The following is a 23878-nucleotide window of genomic DNA, read 5'->3' as shown; positions in this document are numbered from 1 at the left end:
GAATGCATGTGTCAGATTTATTTTAATCTCAAAATGATGCTATTAACAAGTTAAGATCAAATTCATTAATAATTTACTATTATGTGTGGGGAATATATTTTGGACTTTTTATAGTTGGGCCAAACATGGGTCATAGAATCTTCTTTTGTTCCTTTTGTGACCCAATTTTCATGTTCAAAATTTTAAAACTTGGACATTGGAATGGTCTATTTTTGTAGTTGGGGTAAATGGGCATAATGCTGATTAATTACTATAAGATTGGGCTAGCCTACCTTTGATAGGCTTTGCAAATCCCAAAGATTGTGAAGAAGACCAAAAATGAAAAACGAGTGGCATTTACTTCTTTGGGCTAGCTCCTTGATTTTGATTTTGGGTTGATACTACTCTTAATTTTAGGCATTATGCAAAGGGCTTGAAGCCCCAAGCCCAAGGTTAGTGTAGAAGATAAATATTCTAATATTTCTATGATTTGCAAAAATGATGTGGATCGTATCTTAAACATTTTTAAATGCTGAATGTAAGATGAAATCTAAAAAAACAGCTTAAAGGCAAAAAGAATATAGAAAGAGAAAAATTACAAAGGGGAGGGGGGCAAGGTTGGAAAGAGATGAAACCATTTGCAGAATACCCCAACTCCAACAGTGAGATTACCAATGTTAAAAGGAAAAACAAACAATTAAGCATTAATTACGACCGCATCATGACAGAACCATGCATCTCGAAAATGAACCTAATTCATTGCCATCGAAGCTCATTTAATGCACATGCATTGGGGGTCTCATGTTTTTCCTTCTAAGGTGGTGAAGATGTCTGTTTTTTTCTTCCTAAATTACTGACTTCAAATCTTTTTTTTTTTTTAATTTTCACAGAATCCAAACACAACAACAAAGGTTTCTTTGCCCTTTGTTAATTTACTTGGTCTCACCTCCCTAGAGCTTAGGTTTTTGAAAAGAAAAAAAAAAAAAACTGTGTTGATTTTATCATTATAGAAGGCTATGCACCAGGTTGGGAGCACTCAGCCATAAAGCCTTTCTTTCTATGGACAGCCACAACATGTAAAAACCAGTGGCAGACGGGGTTTCGGGCACCTTTCTCAAACTGGCACCTTATAATTAACATTTTGAATTAATTTGATAAGCCGGTTTTAATTCGAACATCAAAAGAACTAATACGAAATGTATATTCACTTGTCAACTTAATAAAAAAGGATTAGAGAAATGACCAAAGTTCTTAATTTTCCGAATTTAGTTGGAAAGAGAAGAGGTGGGATGGGCCATGGATTGTCGGTAAGGGGACAAGCCAGTCGTTTCATTGAGGTGACACACCTCGACCTAGAAATATATGTAGGACGAAAGGGGTGCCCGAATTGGCAAAAATTTCACTGCCTACCTAAACCAATGTTCATCAACTTCATCATAATTAATTTTTATTTAAAAAAAAAGCAAAAGATTTTTCATGATTCCATTGAGAGACCAACACACAATGAAAAGAGAGCTTGTGCTTTGTTTTTGAAGACAGGAAAGGAAGCTTGGAATCATGTGGATGGGGCCATTAAATGCAAAGTACTGATAAGACTTAGGGTTCCTAAAAACTACTACAAATTTCAATATTAATCTCCCTCGAAACAGGCTTCCATATTTTAAAGAAAAACAAAATCCCCCCCCTCCTCCCTTATATATGTAATATTTTTTCATGTCAGGATGTCATTAATTTCATTGTAGGGTCGTGTGATCTGTTTGATGTCTATGGCCTTCACTATATTAAATTTCTGCTGATGATCAGATTTGATTCACAGAAAAGAGTATCTAATAGTTTATTATTCTTTCAATCCATTGATGAAAGTATATGCCATGAACCAACTAATCATCCATACATGTTCTCATGGAGACACCCCGTTTGAGTTTAAAATTTCATTTCGGAGGTATCGAGCTCGAATTTTGAAGGTTCAAAATTTGAATTTTAAGATAAACAGAATAAAATTTATGAAATGAAAAAGAATTACTTCCCGACTTCACTCAAATATTTATTGTTTTCACATGATTTCATGTGAATTGACAGCTAATTATCAAGAGCAAAACATGCAAAGGGCAAATTCAATTTAGTGATCGAGGACTACGAAATTGAATTAAGTCCAAAAATTTCAGCTATAATATTTAACTCCAATGGCGGTAGATATTTAAAATTTATTATTATTATTTTGATAAAAATCTTACTTACGTGGATAAATTTTTTTCGGCGATAGATATTTGATTTTTTTATTTTTTGACAAAAATCCTACTCTATGTGGATAAATCTTTACCTCGATTCGCATTCATTATTGGATAAATAAAATAAAGAGGTATACCTACTTGCTTAACTAATTAATTAGCTGACTAATTTGAATCTTATGGTATAGCTTAAATCCCAGTTTTCTGTCCAAGTTAGAGAAAACAATGGGCTGCAATAATATTCCAATGATGATAATGACCAATTCAATTAATGATAGGATTAATCATTTTGTACTTTTGCAAAGCAATTTGTCACAGGCTCAAAGACTTCGTCAAGACTAAAACCATACCACGAGCCCTATATATGACCTAATCCAAAATATTGAATCTGTCTCTTAAATGGATCGTCGGATATATCAAAATCAAAATAGGCTACGACCAATCCAAGTGAAAACGATTGAAGTTGACTAGCTCACGGGACTGCTCTCCAGCCACCATCGATTGAAAAATTAAACCAAAATCCAAAAAAATTAATATATATATATACATATAGGGAGAAAATTGACAAAAAATTATATTTTTTTTGGAAATTTTTTAATTCGAGAGCTCGGATTCTTGATTAAGAGTATCAAGACGAAACAAAATTATGCTACAAAATTATGCTTTGCACTATATAATGATATCTTAGCTTATTTAATTGGTTCAAAGTCGTGAAACTTTTGATCATAGCAAAAAAGTGTGCATGTGTCTTACTTGTTTGCACTCGTGGATGGATCATACGTATTTTGAGATAAACTATAGATTAAGGAAAAATTAATGTCTCATCATGTAATATCAATTACGGTTTAAGGAAAATTATCTTATATATGTTTTTAAATAAGTGCACCCTTAGTTTAACAAAATTTATTAATTAATTCTAATTATTTATCTGAACGCACTCTATTTAATTGTAATAATATTTTTTTTGTATATATATATATATATAAAATACATTAAAATCAAAACATTTAGAAACAGAAAAATTATATGAACATGGACATAGAATTGTGAAAGACAAATAAAAAAGTTATGATAATCTAACTTTATGTTGAATAATAAGTTTATAAATGGCATTCGATAAGGTTATATTAATATTAAATGATGAAATATAAGGTAAAGCATATTGTATAGACACTTGCTCTTGGTTGACTGTTGGTTGAGCTAAGAGTTAATTGATTTTGGGTCAAACCACACACATCTAGAGAGGGAGCTTTGGGTTTTGTTTGTTTGTTTTTCTTTTTTTTTGTTTTGTGTTCACGTGAATGTTTGTGTGGCTAACAAACATTCACGTTGAACCTCCCCTCACCTCGCCTCCTCTCTCATCATGGGATCTTGGCTTAGGTTTTATATTTTTCCATTGTTTTGCAACTTGGTTTTGTGTGTGTGACCCCTCAAAATCAACCAATTCTTCCCTCTTCTTCCCCTTCTCCCCCTTATTCCAACCCTAACCTCCCCCCTACCCCTACCCCTATCACCTAACCCTAATGCCATGCACGCACGTTGAAGCCTTCACCCAATAAATAAAATTTTATATTCTAATATAAATGCACTCTTTTCTCTTTAATTATACACGTGTTTCAATTTTATTAAGCTACCAGTAATTATGAATTTATCGTATTAGGGATTTTTATGTTGTCTTGCATAGTCTGATTTTCGGGCTTCTTATTTTTATTTGTAAATTTTCAAACTTCTCATTCATCTTATAATCTAAAAAAAAATCTTACATTTCAAAAAATAATTTAATTGATTGAAAAAATAATAATTATAACTGTACGCATGTTTTAATTTTATTGAGATGTCAACAGTTATATTATATTAAGATTGTGATATTAATAAAATTACTTTATTTGATTGGGATTAACAAAAGTTGAAATTTATCGTATTAGAAATTTCTATGTTATATTGTAATGGTTTGATTTTGGGGTTTCTTGTTTTTGTTCGTAAATTTTCGAACTTCTCATTATTTTTATAATATAAAGAAAATTTCTGACCATTCTAAGAAAAATTGCTTTATTTAACTGAGAAAATAATAATTCTAATAAAATATTAAGGAAGCAAAATGAGGGAAAAGAAAATAAAGAACTCTAGACAATGAAAGAAGAACGTGGAAGGCAATACCCTAGGTGTGGTCTATAGAACACAAAATATAGAGAGTGATATAGGGGCCAACTATCACACGCTTTGGCGGCGGTCAACCGTAACCGTTGCGTCTTACTCAGTTTTGGCCACGATGAGGTTGCCTCTGGTATCATCCTTTTGGAACATTATGGAAGCAAAATATAGATATTTTGCTCGAGTCTGTACATATGATAATGATAGTTACTACATTTCTTTGTTTTGAAGAGAGATTTTTAACTTTAAATGAGAAGTATTTCTATTTTATTTTTTATTACTTTTTAAGAAATCATTTTGTTCGATTGTTTGTACTAAATCTCTCGATTTAAAAATTCGGGTTTGAATTTTTTTCCAAAAAAATATAGAATTAATTTATGTATCGTAATTTTCAATTTTACATTATAATAATTATTCCTTTACCCTTCTCATCTTGATGCAATTACTTGACACAAGAGGTTAATTCGGTTGTCAATTAGATAACAATTTGAATTCATATATATATATATATATTATCATATATATCACTAATTTCATTTAGTAAACAACTATAGGACTGAAGAAGCTAGAATATTAACAAATGTATATTATATTACACACCACCAAATCAATGACTTTTACTATAAAAAAAAAGTAAAAATTGAACTTTTTTTAGCACAATCTCGAACATATTTTTAAATTTATTTATTTATTTTTGGGGATCTTAGCTCTGGTACTCTGGTTGCCTCAATGCTCCAAACTTTTATTTGTCCCTTTCTTAAAGTGCATAGGTCCAAATTCAATTTTTATTGAAATCAGTTTATTCATCCAATGGTTCTATTTTGGACCCATATGAACCTCAAGGAAGTCTAATCCTAATCAAGGAAAAAGTTTTGAAGAAATACTGTCAGGTCTTGAGATGCCAACCATATTACTAAATTAGCCCGTAGGATTACCTTTAAGCCATTTTTATCAATTTGATTTTGAATTTATATATTTATTCTTTAATTTCTTAGCTAGTCGCCTAATTTTGTAGTTTCTTGATTGTTTAATCTCTCGTATCCGGTCGAAGAATTTCTCCCGTATCTTAGACATTATGTGAAAGTACTAACTAAATTATTTAATCAAGCCAATTAATTTAATTATTTATTTGTATTGAATTATTATTATAAAAAATTTTACATAGGTAACCTTGTTGATCTATGGCACACCCTTGGGCACACACGTTATTGGGCTATTATAAATATGCATGCCCTCTCAGCTCATTCTCTCCAAGTCTTGAAAATTAAGCTTGTGCTTGACTCACATCCCTTCCTGTAGCTAGCTAGTAGAAATCACTTCTCTCCTCAGCTTTTCTTTCTCGTCTGATCCCTTTCTTTCCTTCATCAAATTACCAGCAACTTTTCTTCTGATTTCCAAACCAATATGGGGGGAAATTCGCCGTGTGCTTCCTGCAAGTTGCTTCGTCGCCGCTGTGCCAAGGACTGCATCTTTGCTCCTTACTTCCCTTCTGATGATCCCCACAAGTTTGCCATAGTTCACAAGGTTTTTGGTGCTAGCAATGTCAGCAAAATGTTGCAGGTTCATTTCCCCTCCCTCCTTACTGCCTCTCTACCCTTTTCCATTCATGTTTACTTGGTCATTATCACTACCTTATATGTGTATGATGATGGGGTTTCTTTGGTTTTACTAATGATTGAGGTTGGTTTTTCTTCGAAAGCAGGAGCTTCCCGTTCAGCAAAGGGCAGATGCAGTGAGCAGCTTGGTTTATGAAGCAAACGCAAGAGTCAGGGACCCGGTCTATGGGTGCGTAGGGGCCATATCTTACCTACAGAACCAGGTGTCCCAGCTCCAAATGCAGCTAGCCGTGGCTCAAGCAGAAATACTGTGCATCCAGATGCAGCAAGAGCCAATGGCACCAACCCCACAGCTAGAGCAAGACGACAAATCCTTCCTCCTCCACAACAACGTCGTCCTCCCTCATCACCACCAGTACCTCAATTTTGCTAACTCTTCCAGCAATGTAATTCAAGACTCTCTCAAGAGAGAGAGCATCTTTGGAGACATGGTTTCTTAATAAAAAATATATATATATCTCTCTCTCTCTTTTGCTCTTAAATCAATCCCCTTTTCTTCTTCTTTTTGGTTGATTTTCTGGCAGAGAAAGAGTAGTTTCTAAGTTATTTATTTTTTGTCCCAAGTCTTTGCTAGTATATTTTAATGTAAATGATAAACAGAGACAGAATATAGAGTGTGTGCTAAGACAAGAGTAAGTTGATTAAGGTCAACTCTAGCATGTGAGGAAGTGAAGTAAGCTAGAGTTTTCTACCCTTTTCCTTACATGATTTTGATAAACCAAAAATATTAATTTAACCCTTTGATCAATAAAATAAGTTGCCATGGGAGGTGGGGTCGGTGCTCTTTTCCATCAAACAAACAGACATAAATTCCTATATAGTTATGAACAAAGAAAGAAGAAAAGGGTTCCTATAGTTTGCTTTAGGAGCATGATTTTACAGCAATTTACGGTGTATATCTATTGCTGCATTGACAAAAGATAGGGGGGAGGGAGACAGAATTTGTGGTGTAAAAGGAATTTTGCTTTCATTTTGCCATCCTAATTAAATTTCTAATATAATTAAGTATGGAAGAATTGGATTTTGCTTCTCACAATATAGAGGACAGCTTCCATTTCGTTGGCGGCCAAAAGCAGAAAGTCATGAGAATCTCGGACCATATTTTCCATCTTTCTTACGCTTTCTTTCATTTCTCTTATGCTTTCTTTCATTTCATGTGTCTTGTCCTGTTGTTGTATTGTTATTGTTGTTTATTCTTTTTTTTTTTTTAAAAGAATAATATTTTCTACGAAAAAAAATTTATAGTACAAAGTTTAGTAAATATGGAAAAAATAATATAAATTAAAAATCTGTCTTAATTAATAGAATCGATTATTTTGTCGTTTGATCGTCTTAATATAATGTAATTATATAAAAGTTATAAAAATTTTTGACTTAATCCTCTTCAAAATTACCATTTCATCCATTGAAAACCAATTTCAACATAAATTTTTTCATCTATGATTTGAAACTTGAAAATTTTCTCTTGAAAGGGAACTATACCCTAAGTTTATTGAAGAAGAAAAAGCTTAATTAAAAAAGCATTTGTTAGATCTTGGATTTTTTTATCATAATTCTTTTTAAAATTAATACGAAAAAATTTGATCGACTGATTTGTTTGCGACAGTTGTTTTTATACTTTATTTTTTAATCTCTATGCTTTCAATATTTTTTAAATAGACGCTCTTGTTACCTTGGCTTCCATTCCATCGGTAATGTACTTAAGCTAATTAAATAAAATTCCTATGACTTATTTTAAAAAATAATATACTTAAGCTAATTAAATTAGTAATAATCCGTATTATCAATCATAAATAAATAAATAAACTTGATGTAGCTCCACGTGCCACTAGATCTCACTTCATCTTAGCTTCTTCACGTGGGGGAGAGGAGGGGGAATTGCAAGGAAGCTCTTCATTTGTTCATGGCAAAGTACAACAAAGAAATATAATAATTTTTTTTTGGTTTCTTTTTTTTTTAAATAATTTCAATACAACTGCTTATGATTTTGTAATTAAAATCCATCTATTTTTTAGATGATGAAGAAAAGACAAAGGCAACAACAACTGACTTCAAGATTCCTCATCTCTTTGCCTTTATTTAATTTGGAAAGCATTAATTTCCCAAGTCAACCTTTGCCAAGTTTTCTTCTGTTTATATCCCTATCAAAATCCAGCTCTTTCTTTGGTGAATTTTTTTTGAATTTATTTATATATATATATGACAATTTCTTTGTATAATTTTGAATTGGGTTTTCATATATCCATAAACATGAACAAAAGCTTAATTTCATTCTTATTGAGAAAATTATATAAAATATTAATATCGTAAACATGAAAAATACAAATGTATTTGAATCTCGGTTTAGACAAATTTATACCCAGACGAGTCTTTATTAATTTTAACTTTTAGAAAGTAATTAAAGATGTAAAAAGACAAAAAGGGATTATCAATTTGCTAATAATTAGTTTACCATTGTACTTTGTCTTTTTTCAAAATAAATATGATGAAAGATGATCAAAATTTCACAGCCATACTCGAGAAACAATTGACAACTCCCCTTATAATGACAAAAATCTAATTAATTATGATGGTGATACCTTTTTTATTTTATTTTCCTGCCAGAACAAATCTGATGTTCATCATGGTAATTAGTTTACATGTGCAAACAGGTCACATGCTCATACATATAATGTGGCTAAACTTTACAAAGATTAATAATAATATAAAAGAAAAGGTCATGCATGCGGCGGCCTAATGAAGAATTTAATCATTGAAAGTGACAGCCAATAAGCTGAATTTAGCTGTAAAACTTGATTGAATTTAGCTTCATACATGTAACTTTCTACTTTTGGTCCAGAAGAGAAATCTTATATTCGAAATTATGTACTCATAGGAAGAATAACATATATACATATAAAAAGGATTTTCAATAATTTAGGAGAGATAACAATATTATAATTATATTCGTAATATAAGATTGATTTAGTTTATAATCTGTACAATTACTTATAATTATGATCATGTATGGCTGGGAGAGTCAAATTCTAAGTTGAAAACAATGAGAAAGAAATGGGAGTTAATTAGAGTGAGATGTATATATAAGAAGACAAACATAATCTCACTTTTGATCTATCAACCTCGATTTCCACTTCTTTATGGGGACAGGGATGAGATAGTGGGAAGAACCTGGTATATCTTTTGAGGGCTCGAGGATAATACTTCCAAAGAAAGTTTGTTTGATTTTTCAAATTACACTCCCTCTTTTCAGTTCTATCTTCTCTCTTTTTCTCTTTCCTTTCTTCTTTTCTTCCCCCTCTTTCTCTTGTCTAAGTCATTGAATTAGAATATTTTTTCAGGCACTTTGCTTCAATAGACAAAATGCCAAAGTGATTGAGATGGGAGACAATCATCACCTGACTGTTAATAAAAAAAAAGATTCTAGCTAGGAAGGCTGGCCAGCTCTTTCCAATGTTGCTTATCATGTTTACATCACTTAACCTATCACACCACAGGTGGAAAGACAGACAACATTTTCCAATAAACCTGAAATGAACCTGTTTTTCGGTGAAAGATATGTGGATGTAACTTTCTTTTTGGACCATCCATCTCAGTTTCAAAAATTGTAATGATTGAATGATTATGGAAATTGCAGCAGGCTTTCAAGCATGTACAGTCCTGACTGAATTTCAAGTTTAAAGTGTTGGAAGATGCAAAACAAAATTGCCCCTTGACTCTAATGCTGGCTGATGATGTTTGGTTCTGTTCCCTTCCAACTTTGTCTGCTATCTCTTAAATCACAGAAGGGTATTTTGATTCACCATTTTCAGTCTGATGTGGTATTCTTTTGTTTGACTTCAATATCTATTTACTCTCTCCATTTTCAGTCTAAGGTTTACTCATGTTTTACCTATCTTTCTCTTTTCCTCAGGAAGCAGGAAAAGGGGGGAAAAAGGGTAGTCTTCATTCTTCCATCCATGGTGAAATCAAATATTTGTTGTTTGTTGTACTTTTTAGTAGCCTAAAACAAGGAAGAGGGGGAAGATTCATTTGGAAACCTATAGGAACACATGAGGGAAACCTTCTAAATTTCCTAGTTGGCCTGATTGACTGCCAGGCTGAGCCTACATAAAGTGACAAAAACTTCCAAACAATTGACAATGTTATTCTTGTAAGATTGTTTTCTCAATGCTACTTCCAGGACAAAATTAAGATGAGGAATAGCTAGCAACAATATTTCTGGTGTGATTTTTAACATGGAAACCTTTGCCTCAGCATTGAACTTCTTTTAACTATGAAGGGTAATGATCATTTCTTCAAGGAAACCATGCTTGAATTTTTAGGTGATGTGTGTCGGTGGGTGAGAAAGGAGATATGTTGTTTTAGGTAAGAATTAATCACAAACAGAGCTTTCACATTTTACATGGTTCTGCAACAGTTTTTTCTATTGTGTCACAGGTGTATGTAGATAGCCCATAATCCTGGAATTTAAGTGTAGTCGTATAGATGATGTGAATCATCATTGTTCTATCATTGGGATTTCCTTTCCATGATTAATAAGTCTAGTTGAAGAAAAATGATGAATCATTTAGCTTCTGGCAAGCTCCTTCAGCACCATAGACTAGAATAATGAATTTTGAGACTTGGGAAAGTACCAAACTTAAGGAATGTCTAGGCCAGTGCATTGGAAGATGGGAACTGAAGATAAAGGTTGAGCAGTGAACTCTCTTGGTAGCTAATCTACAGGGATGTTGAAAAGCAGATTGCAGCAGTGAGCAATTTAAAATGACTTTTCACCTAGTGCCCCAATCAACAAAAGCATTAAATATTACCCAAGCACAGTGGTAAAAGTCTAAGACCAACTGCCCCACTACTTATTACTTAGCTCAACTTTGATTTAATCTGGCATTGGCTTAGGCAAGAATCTCAAAAGAAGCTTTTTTCTTTTCGTGTGACTGTGTTTCCATTACCATTGATCAAACTGCCAATAGCTGGCAGCTGCTGCAGCCTGAATCTTGCAATTTCTAATACAGAAACAATCAGGAAAGTATTCCGGTCCTGGTTGTTTTTCACTCAAAACGGCATTTTTCTGAAAACTAGAAGGACTCGACGGAAACTTTGAAGAAATTTACTATTAATTGGGATGCCATAATCTCCTTCACCCAAGAATTCCTAGTGTATAAGATGCTCCTGTTGATTTTGTCATCACTTTACATGCATGAGTGCTGGTCGGATCCAGCCAAACTGGCTATATTGGGTTCGAGTTATGACCTTTTACAGGCTGGCTCAGATGCTGCCACAGAGAGAGGTCGGCCCAGAGTTTGGACTTTAATCAGGACTTCTTTTAATTACATGGAGAGAGGCTGGCCCAGAGTTTCAACCTCGGCAATGTTTAAGCTTGCCTTAGGACGAGAGGCTGGCTGTTACAGGCCGGCCGATTGAAAGCCTAGGCTAAAGCCTAGCTGCTTTAGCACTTGGTCTGGCCTAGTCGCAGGTACCTTCTTTTGTTTCACTCGTTTCCTTATTTTTCCTTCTTTTTCTCCTGTTACTATTAATATTAACATACTTTTAATGACGATTCAAGCCATAAAAAACAGTTCCCTGACCAAAAAGATCTTGAATAATTAAACATGAATGTTCCTGGCCAGGAAAGTTCAAGCTTCGACCATTCTTTTTCTAACGGGCTTGAGCTCAAAAAACAAGATCAAGTTGCGCCAAGCTCAAGCTTTTAACCTGTTTGTGGCCTCTGTCAATGGAAGCTAACCAAAAAAACTGATTCACAAAGGTCCCTTGTCTCTTGTGCAGGACAAATTTTTCGAGAAGAGAACAAGGAATAGTCAATCTATACACCAATATCATTGCAAATAAAAGAAATTGAACCACAAACTTTCTTAGTGTTTGTGAGATGTAAATTTGATTGCAAAAACTAGCAGATCGATCAATCTAACGTGGGATCGTGATAGTAATATTAGATATAAGTGGCTCGCTTGATCCAATTCCAGGAGTAATAGGTACATCATTATAATTGGGAATAGGCATGCTACCTGGAAGATTTGGCAATGGTGCCTCGAAATTAAGAACTTGAATGACTTGCCTTATTGATGGTCTTAGATTGTGACTTGGATGCGCACACCATAATCCGACCATCACCAAGCATTCCAATTGTTTAGGATCGAATGCCATACCCAATTTCCTGTCTGCTATATCAAGAATCCTTTCATTTCCATATGATTCCCACACCCAAGGTACTAATAATAAAGCCTCAGACTCCTCAAATTTGGGTTCGATTGACCTTCTACCACTTGCAATTTCCAGTGCCACAACTCCAAAACTGTAGACATCTGATTCCTTGCTGGCCTTCCCTGAAGAGAGACATTCGGGAGCCATGTAGCCCACAGTTCCTGCCAAAAGAGTCTTCTTCAACCCTTTTGCATGATCAACTAGCCTAGCTAACCCGAAGTCTCCAAGTTTAGCATTGAAGCTGGAATCCAACATGATGTTGCTAGTTTTGATGTCCCTGTGTAGCACACAATGATCTCCTTCTTCATGTAAATATAGCAATGCTGATGCCAGGTCTTTCACAATTCTATATCTCACCTCCCAAGTCAACAAGCTTTTTCCTTTGAAAATATGGGAATCTAAGCTGCCATTGGCCATGAACTCATAAACAAGCATTAGTTCCCCTCTTTCATGGCACCAACCGATGAGCTTCACCAAATTCTTGTGTCTTAATCGGCTGATTATCTTCACTTCGGATGCGTATTCCTTAATCCCTTGCTTAGATGCCCTTGAAACCTTTTTAACAGCGATGTAGGTATCCGAATCCCTCAGGAACCCTCTATAAACTGAGCCAAACCCTCCCTCTCCCAACTTATTTTCAGCGTTGAAGTTACTTGTCACTTTAGCCAGTTCATTCAATGAAAACTTCCTTGGTCCCATTCCATTTCCAAACTCATCGCCAAAGAACATATCGAAAACAGTATCATCAAATTCGTTTTCTCTCTTCCTTTTCCGTCTTGAAATGAACCATGTCGTGAAACATAGGCTAAAAATCAACGCAGACGCCCCTATGCTAAACACTATCACTAACCCTGTCCTGTTTTTCACTAACCCTGTCCTGTTTTTGCTTTCTTTTGGAGGATCAATATTGGGGGACTGATTCTGAGGGCTCGGAGCAACTACTCCAATAACAGATTCAATCCCTTCAGTGGGACGCTTACCAACAACATTTCCAGGAGGGTAATAGTAACAAGCAATAAAAGTTCCATTATTTCTGCATCTAACTTTAGCACAACCAAGTTGAGTTGAATTAATCCAAATCACCTGAGTGTAATGACCGCATACCCCGCCTGTAGCACAAACACCAGATTCCAAGTCATAATCCGCCTTCTCCTCAACCCAAAGTCCGACAGCATCAATTCCTGAAAGATCACTGCTGCTCCAAGCAAGATTCTCACCCGAAGGGCCAACGGAATGCACTAGTTCGCAATCGTCAATCTTTCCTTGAGAGTAATTCAGTGCATAGGCCTCCAACACGTTGTCCCAAGTCATGTACGGAACACCAACCTCTTTACGAGCAGCATTGTGAGCGTTTAAGAAGTCTTGGGGTAAATCTTGGGAACCAACTTGAAGGACTACCAGGGCTAGGGAGGCTAGAAAACGAAAAGTTGATGAAATCTCGAACAACTTCATACTTAGTCTTCAATGGAAGAAAAGTGATGATTGAGGAAATGGAAAACTTTCTGTACAAATTTGATTCAAGGAGCCATCAACTTGCCTGTGCACAGTAAGTCTTTGTATCCGTCAAAGACGTGGAGAGTGGAAACCCACAGGACATGCTGCTGTAGACCTCCAAACTTTGTTTCTAGAGGTGGAGATTCGTTCAAGGGCACCCCCACCGCCATTTTTGAAAAAAATATGACGCGTAAACGTGTACACACTTATTTTATAACTAAAAAACTCACTATTACTCCGTACCATGACAAACTAGAAAGAAAACAATGGAAAAATGGAAAAAAAATAAATAGTAAAGGTAAAAAATGGTTAATCTTTTTTTTCAACACTTAAAATATCTAAGTCTTTGATTAGGAAAGTTCAAGGAAAATGAAATGCTAGTTGGTACATTTAGTAAGTAAATCATGTGGGGTAATGTTCTTAGTATTTCTTAATTAAAATTCACCAACATCTTTCAACTTTTAACTATAATTACACGTGAATTCACTAATTTTCAAAATAAATATTCCACCTAAACATGTCAACATCTAAACATTAAACGCTTAAAATATCTAAATTGCTTTTTTTCTACCTTTTTTCTTTCTCTTAGGCAAGCTGACTGTGTTACTTCACACCGATCCACCACCCATTTCCTTGGACTTCCTTGGGAAGCACTTGCTCTCTTAGGGAGTGTCATTGGCCGCGAGTGGTCGGAAAGATTTTTCTTTTGAAAAAGAAAAAAATTTTAAAAATAAAAAATTACAATTTATATAGTGATAATTTTTAAATTTAATGAAAGACAAAATTTTTTTGAAAGTATTGTCATGTCATTAAATTAAAAAAAACATTGACAGTTGATTAACGGTAGGATCAATTATGTGTCTAGTGAAATATTTTTTTGAGATGAAATTTTTATTTTAAAAACTAATTGATCATGTATAATTATAATTACAAATTAAAAATGTTAAGGTGGTGTATTTTACCCTATTTCTTAATACGAGGAACTTCTACTATGGGTAATGGACCTTTTTGTGGGTGCAATGCAATAACCTTTATCAAATTTGGTAAAGCTTACTATTTTAAATAGAAAGAGGTAGGTTGGCCCATTATTTTTAAATCTGGGCGAAACGTTCTTGACATTGGGCTTGGCCCAGAGGCTCAAAAGCTGGGCTTAACGGAGATAACGTTTCGGCTAGCACGAAGCTCCGCTCCATTCTTTCTTCCATTTCGTTTTTCTTTTCTGTTGTCATGTTTTCATTATTTAGCTAGGCTAATGAACAAAAAGGTCTGAATTTAGCTAGACACAGCCATGGAGGGAAAGTAATTACAGGCAATATGACAAGATCCTTGTAATGCAAGCAAACTGGCCAAACAGCCTAATATATGTGATGTAGGAGCAGCTTAATCACCAGAAAAACATCTGTGCCAAGTAAATTGTACTGAAGGTTCAAATTTATTAGAGAGTTTATTTCGAGTTTATTGTCAGGATACACTGGCTTTTGTTTACAAGCTAGCAATGTTGTCCTTGCCAAGGACCAATTTCAAAGGGAAAATAAAGGAAAAGTGATATATGTTCACTGACCTTCTACATTGAGTTGAAAAAATGGGGCCTCATCAAGCTTTTGGCTAGCACCATCAGCACTACATACTTGAATAATAAATTTGAGGCCAGAAGTCCCAGAAGGGATGACAAGGTCAGATACATAGAAGGCTTCCACTTGTGCTACTCCTACATACTCCTGTACGCCTCCTAGTTTTCCTCCCAGAGTTCGGACTGATTGTTTTGTTAGTTTCTCAACATAGATATTGTACCTAGGGAAAGGAGAATTCTTTCCATCTTTCAATTTCCAGCTGATCCTCAGACTAAGGGTTTTGGAACCTTGAGAACCTCCCCATTCAACATCTTGACCCTCAACGATCCAGGAAGTAGATGGGGGAAATTCTGTATTCTGGTTAGAAGTTGAAATTCTAATATGTCCAAGCACGGCAAAATATTCTGCTGGATCCTGGGTATTTGATCTAGATTCTGATCTTTCAGGCTGTTTCCTGTAGCATACTGCATGAATTTCTGTTAATGTGTATTTATTCATTGCAATGCTACTCTCTTGTAAAACCCATCCTGAAGCCATGTCTGGTTTTCTTGGTTGATGTGGCACAATCACTTCACTGAATTTGCTTGAAAATTGGTTCGTTCCCCCGGACGCAAGAAGCAACTTCTTTTTTCCTTTCATTTCAGAAGAGAATTCAAGACAAAGGCCCAGTTGAGAGTTTCCTTCTGATTTTACCTGCAGCAAGTTTTGGCATTCAAGTTAACCCAGCTAATACCAAAAGAAACATAGATCGGCACATATCACATGCTATTGTTAGCAGTCACATTCTAGTGAATGTGCAAAATGTCCTATGATTTGATTTCTAAGTCCCAACCTGACTCAACATTATTATATTTTTGAAATAGATGGTTGCATGGAAAACACTTCTTCGAGATAGCTTACAGAATATGTGAAGTGGACAGGTAAGTCACCCATAAGAAGCTCTCCTACAAAGAGTCTTGTTGAGATGGAGGCTTTGGCTCCAAGAGTTCCTTTAAATGTGAGGTTTCCTCCTCCGCTGAACGATGCTTCCTTAAAGCTATCATTTATCAACCAGTTCTTAGACCTGTGGAACATTATATATATGACTGAATCATGTCAAGTAGAACGACTCATGAAAACTTACTCAACATGGACTTCGATAGTGTTCGAAGTAGGATCATCAGCGTACTCAAGGAAAGGCTGAAACAAGAAGGTAAAACAACATAGAAGCATATGCTTTTTCTTCAGAAATATGCAACTACAGTAAAATTGACACAACAGAGAAGCAAACTATATCCATGTAGTCCCTACCTGAAAGGTTTGTGAAGAAATATTATTCCATTGACTGCTTAATACTTGTTCCCCCTTGATTGAAACATGATAGCCACGGCCCTGAACAATATCAAAGGCAGTCAACATGTAGACAATAGATGCATATGTGCCCAAGGAATTCTATTAGTTAATAATATGGTTATTACAGCAAGCTTTACATGCCCTCTAATTTTGAATGACAAAGAAAAGAACAAAGAATTTGACATAATTGCAACCTGATCAAAATTTGAATAGAATGGTAAGTCTTTAGGATAATGTTGCACAATTCCCCATGATTTCTCAACAAGATCCCACCAACTGTAAAAGCCAAAGTATTTGTGGTGAAGCTCATTGAAAAGGTTTACATTGATTTCATGCATGGAGCAGAAAATCAACAAGAAAGTCTTGAAATAAAAACGTATAGGATCAAAGCATCGTGTAAAGGCAAGAGTTACTTAACCAAAATAAACAAGCACTCTACAACAACAGTAATCAGCAAAAAGACAAGTGCATTACCGATTTTGAGCAGTCTGAAAATCAGGGGCTTGTTTTTTTTCATAAACCCATCCAGGAGCAAATATGGCAGCTGAGACATCATCCTTCTTTATCACATCAAGTGCAGCATTTGTCTGTTATGTAAAGAATTGCAATAGTTTCATCAGTCAAAACCAAAGCATAATGGTGAACATTGTCAGCTTTCAATTTCCAAAGATATTACCCTAATCAAACATGTACCCTGAGGATTCTTATAACACCACAATGCTCTCAGTTTTATTTAAAGTGAATTCCCCCAATCGTGAGGGATAGTAGTGAACATGTAGGTTTTCAAAGGTCGATATGAGATCAATATCATTACGAGATCAGATATCATCAAAATTCAAAAGACAACAATAATACTACAAAGAAAACGAAACAAACTTTAGTTCCTTATGTAAAGTAGAATATCTAGTAATCTAGATCAGAACTTGATTACTTATCCTGTATCTCAAGAAAAAGAATAGAGATCAAAGCATTGAGATAACTTCCACACTGTTAAACTCCACATCGACCTTTGAAACCAACCTATAAAGCCAAATTAAACATATATCTCTATCACAGAAACATCATCATAAGATCAGTATGAAACGTACAGTCCATTGCCCGCCACCATATGTGCCCCTTCCGAATACATCTATCCCCATGTAGACATCAAACTTTCTGTCACCAGCGACTGTTCCTGAAAGCTTTGGATAGTCCTCCTGCACAGTACACAAGTTTTTATGTGCAACAGAATATGAAATTAGGTTTGAGATGGATGATAAAATTGAAGGCAATACCTTCCATGTATAGTTCATAAAGATTCCATCACAAATATCAAAGAAAGGTTTATTCTTTTCATTCAGTTGGTTTTGCCAGGTAAGATCTCCATCAACTGTAACACTATCATACCTGTGTAACAACAAGATTAATCAGAAGAAAATCTAATATGCTTCTATATATTGCATAATTCGAGTGTGGCTTCTTCTGTTACAAACCATATAACCAAAGATCCAGGAAGCGAGGAGTGCATGGTCTGAGTTAAATGACTAATGAATTCTTTCAGATAAGGGATTTGCCCAACTTCCAGTTCAACCTCCACATTGAGCTGCAAGTAAGCATTCATAGGTCAATTGTGGAAAATGGAGTGCCGATATATGGAACTTTTACAGATTATAGTGACAGAAGGAAGAACATTTATTTGATATTCTTGTCCACAAATTCAACATGTTTTTATGTAACATTGTGTATGTGTGTAAGGGCTGAGCTGGATATTTCAGTAATGGCGTATTACCAGCCATCCATCAAAGCCCAAAGCAACAGCAAGCTCTGCCAAGCGCTCAGCATACTTCTGAGCAGACTCCTTCGTCGAGAGCAGTTTCCGGCAAATAGCTTTCCCTTCATCCAATTCTGTGATGAATGTCCCTAATACCTTAGATTCCACAGCCACAGACAAAAAAACATATACACAGCTTCCTTAAGTCTCTAACACACCAAAATCCAAAGAAAATGAAACAGACTTTCACACACATTGGATTGCCATGATACCCCTTGTACAATAGAAAAGGAACAGAGGTCATTTCTTGATTTAGCAGAAAGAATAGATTGTGTTCATCTTGAAATCATTAACCCATTTCTCTACTAAAATGATATGAGCATATATCAATATATCTATAAATAATCATAATTTCAAAAAGCACCCTGGCTTGATAACTTGAGTTAGCTGAAACGACCATTGTTCTACTTGACTTTCACCAAAGAATACACTTTTCAATCAAATAAATCATCATTCTCCGCTTTTCGATTAGCAACTCACCTTAACTCCATGCCTATGAGCAGTATTGGTCCAACAAGGAGGAGGCAAGGAGACCAAATAATGAGAAAAATAAACAAAAACATCGATCAAATACCAGTGCCAGATGGCATAAGCACCGGAATTATCGCCACCCTGGACCCACTTATCATCCAGGTAATTACCTTGCATGTCATGGCAGACCAAAATCCTGGGCCTTTGAGCCAAACCTGAATTGGGTGGGAAAGGAACACTGGATTTGTTAAAAGGGTAGTGAAAAGAAGTGAAGTAAGAGCCAGAGTCAAGGTCTTCGAGGGTCTTGATCGGGTAAGAAATGGGAATGGACGGCTTCGATGGATCAAAGTGTGGTGGTATTGGGTCGAGTTTCTGATCCTCGGATTGGTCGACGGACATCTTCTTTAGGAGTGTTTTGACGTTTCTGAGGATTGAGTTGAGGCAGTTGCGGAGAGCTTTGAGAGTTTTGCGGGTTACAAAGGGATGGAGAAACCGAAGTACAAGGAGGAGCACTGATTTTAGAGGCATCTGACATCTCAATTTTGGAATCTTCCTCGAAGGTGCGAAGAGTCATTTAAGCCTTCGGATTTCTGTCAGTTAAAACCTTGGTCGGAAAAGTGACTCTTTAAACGTGAAAACAGTAACTTCCTGGACCTGCAGATATGTGAAAAATGGTAACTTTCTTTGTTCCTTTCGGATTTTTCTTCTCTTTTGTTACCGTATGAACATGGGCTCTTTTAGCCCATCTGATTGATGTTTGTTTAGCCAAGTTCAGCTTTTTCTTTATTGAAAATTAAATGTTATTTCAATTCTCCAAGTTCAGCATGTTCTTCGCTGCAACAATTGTTCTTTTTCTAATTTAATAATTTTCTCATTTGTAAATTTCTTGTCGTTAAGGTCTTCGGTTAATCTCTAACAGCTTGACAGTGATGTTAATAGCATCCGCGTGGAAGAAGACTTAAACAGACTCGACTTAGATAACCTTTTACACACAGCACAGCAGTAATTTGGCAAGGTAAATGTTCTTATTTCTTTGAAGGACTAACACACTAAAGTTCCAAGTAGTATACAGATCCTCTGTTTTGGGTTGCTGCCCCTTTCTTACAACAGATTGATCACTGATTGAACAAAACCAATTACGTGAACGATGAAATCTTCAATCCTAAAACTTACTAGTCAGTCTCCAACAGAGCTCTCTCTGTCACCAGCAAAACTGTACCTCGTAAGGAAACCGTCAATACGTCTCAAACTCTTTCTGAAGATTGGGTTATGACATTCATCCGCCTATATCAGGGCAAAGTCAAAATGTGCAGATCACATTCTTCATAGTAGATCTTCAGTTCCTGTCAACTTGGCAAATTCGCTCTCATCAATAGCCCCTTTTTTCAGTTTCTTCAGTAGACGGTATTCCCTGGTCAATTCCTCTTCATCTTCAATAGTTTGGGCAGCACGTCTCTGTTTGGCTGTTTTCTTCTTCATAACGGGGGCTGCAGCATTTGAGTCTTTTTTGGGCTTCTGGGGTTTTGATTCTTGTTGCTTTCGTTCTTTCTTCGCTTGCAAATTTTTCTTCCTCTGTTTCTCACGAGATTTGTCCCTAAATAATCAACATCATTAGCAACCAGAATAGGTCAGATAGACTTTAGATGGGCAAACAATTGGTGAAGATAAAAGGTAAGACTCTAAAGGCCACAGGTAGGAAAGTTAACAGCTGAATGAGTTCTAACATGAACAATGTTTTGGAACTTCTAACCAAAAAAGAGATCTGCTAATGAAGTCAAGATACTTAAGAAATATCATTCAATATATATGTCCAGTCAAACGATTAAGTTTCTATTTAACGAGGCATACTTGTAGATTCTACTTACTTATACTTGATATCATCCCTATTGACGTTCTCAACTGGAGTGAAACCCTCAGCGGATAGCGAATGGTGCTTTACCTCAGGCATAGAAGGGAGCTGCAATAGACCGTATCCCATGCCTAACTTTCCAACTTCAAGTTCTTTCCATCTGTCAGACAACAAAAATTAATATAGACAAAAAAGTGAAAGACAAGCAGCAACTAATTAAAAAGGCAAAGCAAAGTTATAACCTGAAAATGTAAGAGCAGTGATGCTCTTTGTATGCACGGATATAAGAAACATATGCTCTAAGCCCTTTCTCCATGACATCACGGTCTTTCATTGCGGCAGACCGTATCTGAAACAAGTTTGAGAAAAGAAAACTAATGAAGAAAGAACAATTTGGTATATGAGGCAAGAATGTATAATGCAAATTTTGTTTACCTGAGGAACAACATCAGAAGCATCATCAATGCATTTCCTCTCTTGAAGAGGAACCCTTCTTATGCGCAAAAATTCTACATAAGCTTCCTCCTACAAAAGTCCAACAAAATTGATCAACTTTATTACAAATGGTGGAAATTAGTAAAGGAGAGAACATAAAATCCTAATCAGAAAGCAAAACTGTAAAAACACTTGATTAAACAGGGAATTATCTAACACAAACATAGAAGAAAGAACTGCACCTTAGGTAAAAGGAAAACAATGGCACTTCCTTGTCTACCCAAACGAGCAGTTCGACCAACTCTGTGAATGAATACATTTGGATCTTGAGGGGGATCATACTGCAAAAGAACCGAGCACATAAGCCATAGTCATCAATCACCTTTCAGAAACTGAAGCAACAAGTTAAAGCTATTAACCTTCACCAAAGGAAATTTCCAAATAGTTATTTATTAGTAAAAATTAAATGGCTTGTGGTTATTAAGCTACCTGCACTATACAATCAACACCGGGAATGTCAAGCCCACGTGCTGCAACATCAGTACATAGAAGAATGCCACTTGAAAGAGAGGTAAATGCAGCCAATGCTTTCTCCCTTGCAGTCTATAGAGCAGCAAAAGAATAAATACATCAGAACATTCAACAATCAATTCATGAATTTCCAAACTTATTAACTGACCATCTATACTGATATCTGTAATTTTACCTGCTTCATCTTTCCATGTAGAGAGATTAAAGAGAAACCCTTCAAAGCAGTAAGACGCGGAAGAACAACTCCCCAATAGTCAACACAAGCACAAGTCATGAAATATCTGCATAAGTAATGAAATCATTTAATAACCAACAATAACTCATTGTCTTTTAGGTAAAATGAAATTGAATTAACCAGACTTAGAGAATATTCTCCGCGTATAACTTACATTATAATTTTTTTAGATTTGTTCTTTATGAGGAGATCAACAAGCTGTGATGGTTTCTTATCTGCTTCACATTCCAAATACTGCATAATAAAAAAATAATTGATAAATAAATGAAAATTCAGATAAATCCATACTGATTAAAGCAAATTGCTCTTAGAACATGACAACATGCTATACAAGTGGTGAATAAGGGATAATGTCTAATGACATGACAGCAAAGCCAAATATTGAATCAGTTATCTTTTATTCACCTCCACCCTTAACAGGTATAAGGAAAGAAGACAAAGCTGCACATGAGATGGTTGTTCTAATTTTAAAAGGAGAAAGGCAATTAAAGAACAAAATTTTATGTGTAAATTGAAATAGATCGAAGTATAATATACCTCAAGGTGGAGGCTTGAAGGTGTTTTTGATGAGGCCAATTGCTCGGATGAAGCTGAATTATTCAGTGACTTCATCTCAGCTTTAACTTCAACCCTCACTGGATTCCTCAGTCCTGCTTTAGATAGCTCTTCAACTGCCTCTGTTTGAGTAGCGGAAAAAAGACCAGTTCTCCGGAGCTTTGGCAAGCGAGATATAATATAATTTATCTGCTTCTGGAATCCCATATCCAGAAGCCTATCAGCCTCATCTAAAATCAAAATCTGTACCAACCAAATGGGGCAACAGATAATTCAATAGAGTGTATGTTCATGAAAAGATAGCATCATACACAGCGGTCTCGCTAGTTACTACCAAAAATCACATTATTACATGCATGTGATTGACTTTCTACCAACCTAGGTGATTACCATTTGATCATAACATATGAAGACATTTCTTTTAATTTGCCTTTGACATTAAATAGTGAAGATTAATTAAACTATCAATAGCATTGACATGACAATTAAACACTTTTTCAATCAAAAAAACTTCTACTTTCCATACAAGTTAATAGAAAACAACAATTTGGATAACTACCTCGAGGTTACGAAAATCCAAGACATCCATCCGGTCCATTATGTCATATAGTCTACCTGGTGTTCCAATCAATAAATTTGCTCCTTCCTCCTCGATTTTTTTCATGTCTGCTTTCACCTCAACACCTCCAACAAGAAGCATAGACTTTACATTAGACAAGGTTGAAATTAGAGGCTGTGCTACGTTATAGATTTGCGACGAAAGCTCCCTTGTAGGAGATATAATTAACCCCATCACCTGCGGACAATTCAAAGCTTAATGATTAAATAAGTGGCCTTTAAAGAAGTTAAATTTAAGTATCTATATAAAAGCAATTGTTTCATCTTTTCAAAGCTGAAAAAAGAAAAGAGAAACTTTCCACTACTGTTCTTCTACTTTTCCTGTGTTTTTCTCAGCATCCAAACAGAGGAGAAAATAATATCAAGATGAACAACAAAGCAGCACAAAAGTAAGTACTTTTTTTTTTAATAAAAGGAAAAGAAAAAAGAACCTGGTGACGTTTGGGAGGAGAGGTGGAGGACCGACGCAGAATCTCTACAACAGGGATAAGGAAAGCGAGGGTTTTCCCGGAGCCGGTGGCGGCGTCGACGGCTACGTCCTTGAAGCTACATAGCAGCGGGATTGTGGCGGCTTGAACTGGGGTGCAGAATGTAAAGCCGGATTGAGACAAGGCTTCGATAACCGGCTCGGAGAGAGGAGGTTTCAGGTCGGAAAAGCGCGTGCCGGTTAACGCGCCGCTTGGATTCGGTGAGTCCATATAGAGGCTTCGTAGTTTAACTTGCCGCGGCTTTGAATTTCTCAGTAACGAACTTACTGATGTTGGGGGAAAAAGAAGTGCTCCAA

General features: G+C 35.5%; 3 protein-coding genes and 1 pseudogene across 5 annotated transcripts; 1 reads left to right on the top strand and 3 right to left on the bottom strand.

Moving 5' to 3' along the window:
* The first annotated feature begins 5603 nt into the window (after positions 1-5603).
* LOC18585801 (LOB domain-containing protein 12-like) lies at positions 5604-6456 on the top strand. Its single transcript, XM_007008812.3, has 2 exons — positions 5604-5918; positions 6061-6456. The coding sequence occupies exons 1-2, from the start codon at positions 5763-5765 to the stop codon at positions 6412-6414; spliced, it is 510 nt and encodes a 169-aa protein (XP_007008874.1). The 5' UTR covers positions 5604-5762; the 3' UTR covers positions 6415-6456.
* A 5099-nt stretch (positions 6457-11555) lies between these two features.
* Positions 11556-13847, bottom strand: LOC18585800 (L-type lectin-domain containing receptor kinase IX.1 pseudogene; annotated as a pseudogene). Its single transcript, XR_016028856.1, has one exon. The product of XR_016028856.1 is annotated as an L-type lectin-domain containing receptor kinase IX.1 pseudogene (transcript).
* A 1253-nt stretch (positions 13848-15100) lies between these two features.
* Positions 15101-19533, bottom strand: ENGASE85A (Glycosyl hydrolase family 85). Of its 2 annotated transcripts, none has more exons than XM_007008810.3 (11): positions 18881-19533; positions 18359-18496; positions 18063-18172; positions 17865-17976; positions 17679-17786; positions 17065-17177; positions 16785-16866; positions 16549-16629; positions 16382-16437; positions 16159-16294; positions 15101-15951 (listed from the first exon to the last, which is right to left on the bottom strand). In XM_007008810.3, the coding sequence occupies exons 1-11, from the start codon at positions 19397-19399 to the stop codon at positions 15241-15243; spliced, it is 2166 nt and encodes a 721-aa protein (XP_007008872.3). In that variant the 5' UTR covers positions 19400-19533; the 3' UTR covers positions 15101-15240. The 2 variants fall into 2 exon arrangements, with proteins under 2 accessions (XP_007008872.3, XP_088666798.1); XM_088810672.1 differs by having other exon boundaries at positions 18359-18474; positions 19042-19533.
* Positions 19534-19877: 344 nt separating this feature from the next.
* Positions 19878-23856, bottom strand: LOC18585798 (P-loop containing nucleoside triphosphate hydrolases superfamily protein). Its single transcript, XM_007008809.3, has 11 exons — positions 23526-23856; positions 23036-23272; positions 22459-22719; positions 22076-22155; positions 21862-21967; positions 21645-21758; positions 21398-21496; positions 21156-21245; positions 20963-21069; positions 20737-20880; positions 19878-20465 (listed from the first exon to the last, which is right to left on the bottom strand). Exons 1-11 carry the CDS (start codon positions 23790-23792, stop codon positions 20195-20197), a joined length of 1776 nt encoding a protein of 591 aa, XP_007008871.3. The 5' UTR covers positions 23793-23856; the 3' UTR covers positions 19878-20194.
* Between the last annotated feature and the right edge of the window lie 22 nt (positions 23857-23878).

Source organism: Theobroma cacao, chromosome 10, assembly GCF_053813885.1.
Source record: "Theobroma cacao isolate CCN51 chromosome 10, ASM5381388v1, whole genome shotgun sequence".
In the NCBI taxonomy this organism is placed as follows: Eukaryota; Viridiplantae; Streptophyta; class Magnoliopsida; order Malvales; family Malvaceae; genus Theobroma; species Theobroma cacao.
The sequence above is the reverse complement of the archived record's forward strand: the minus strand, read 5'-3'. Positions and strand labels throughout refer to the sequence as shown.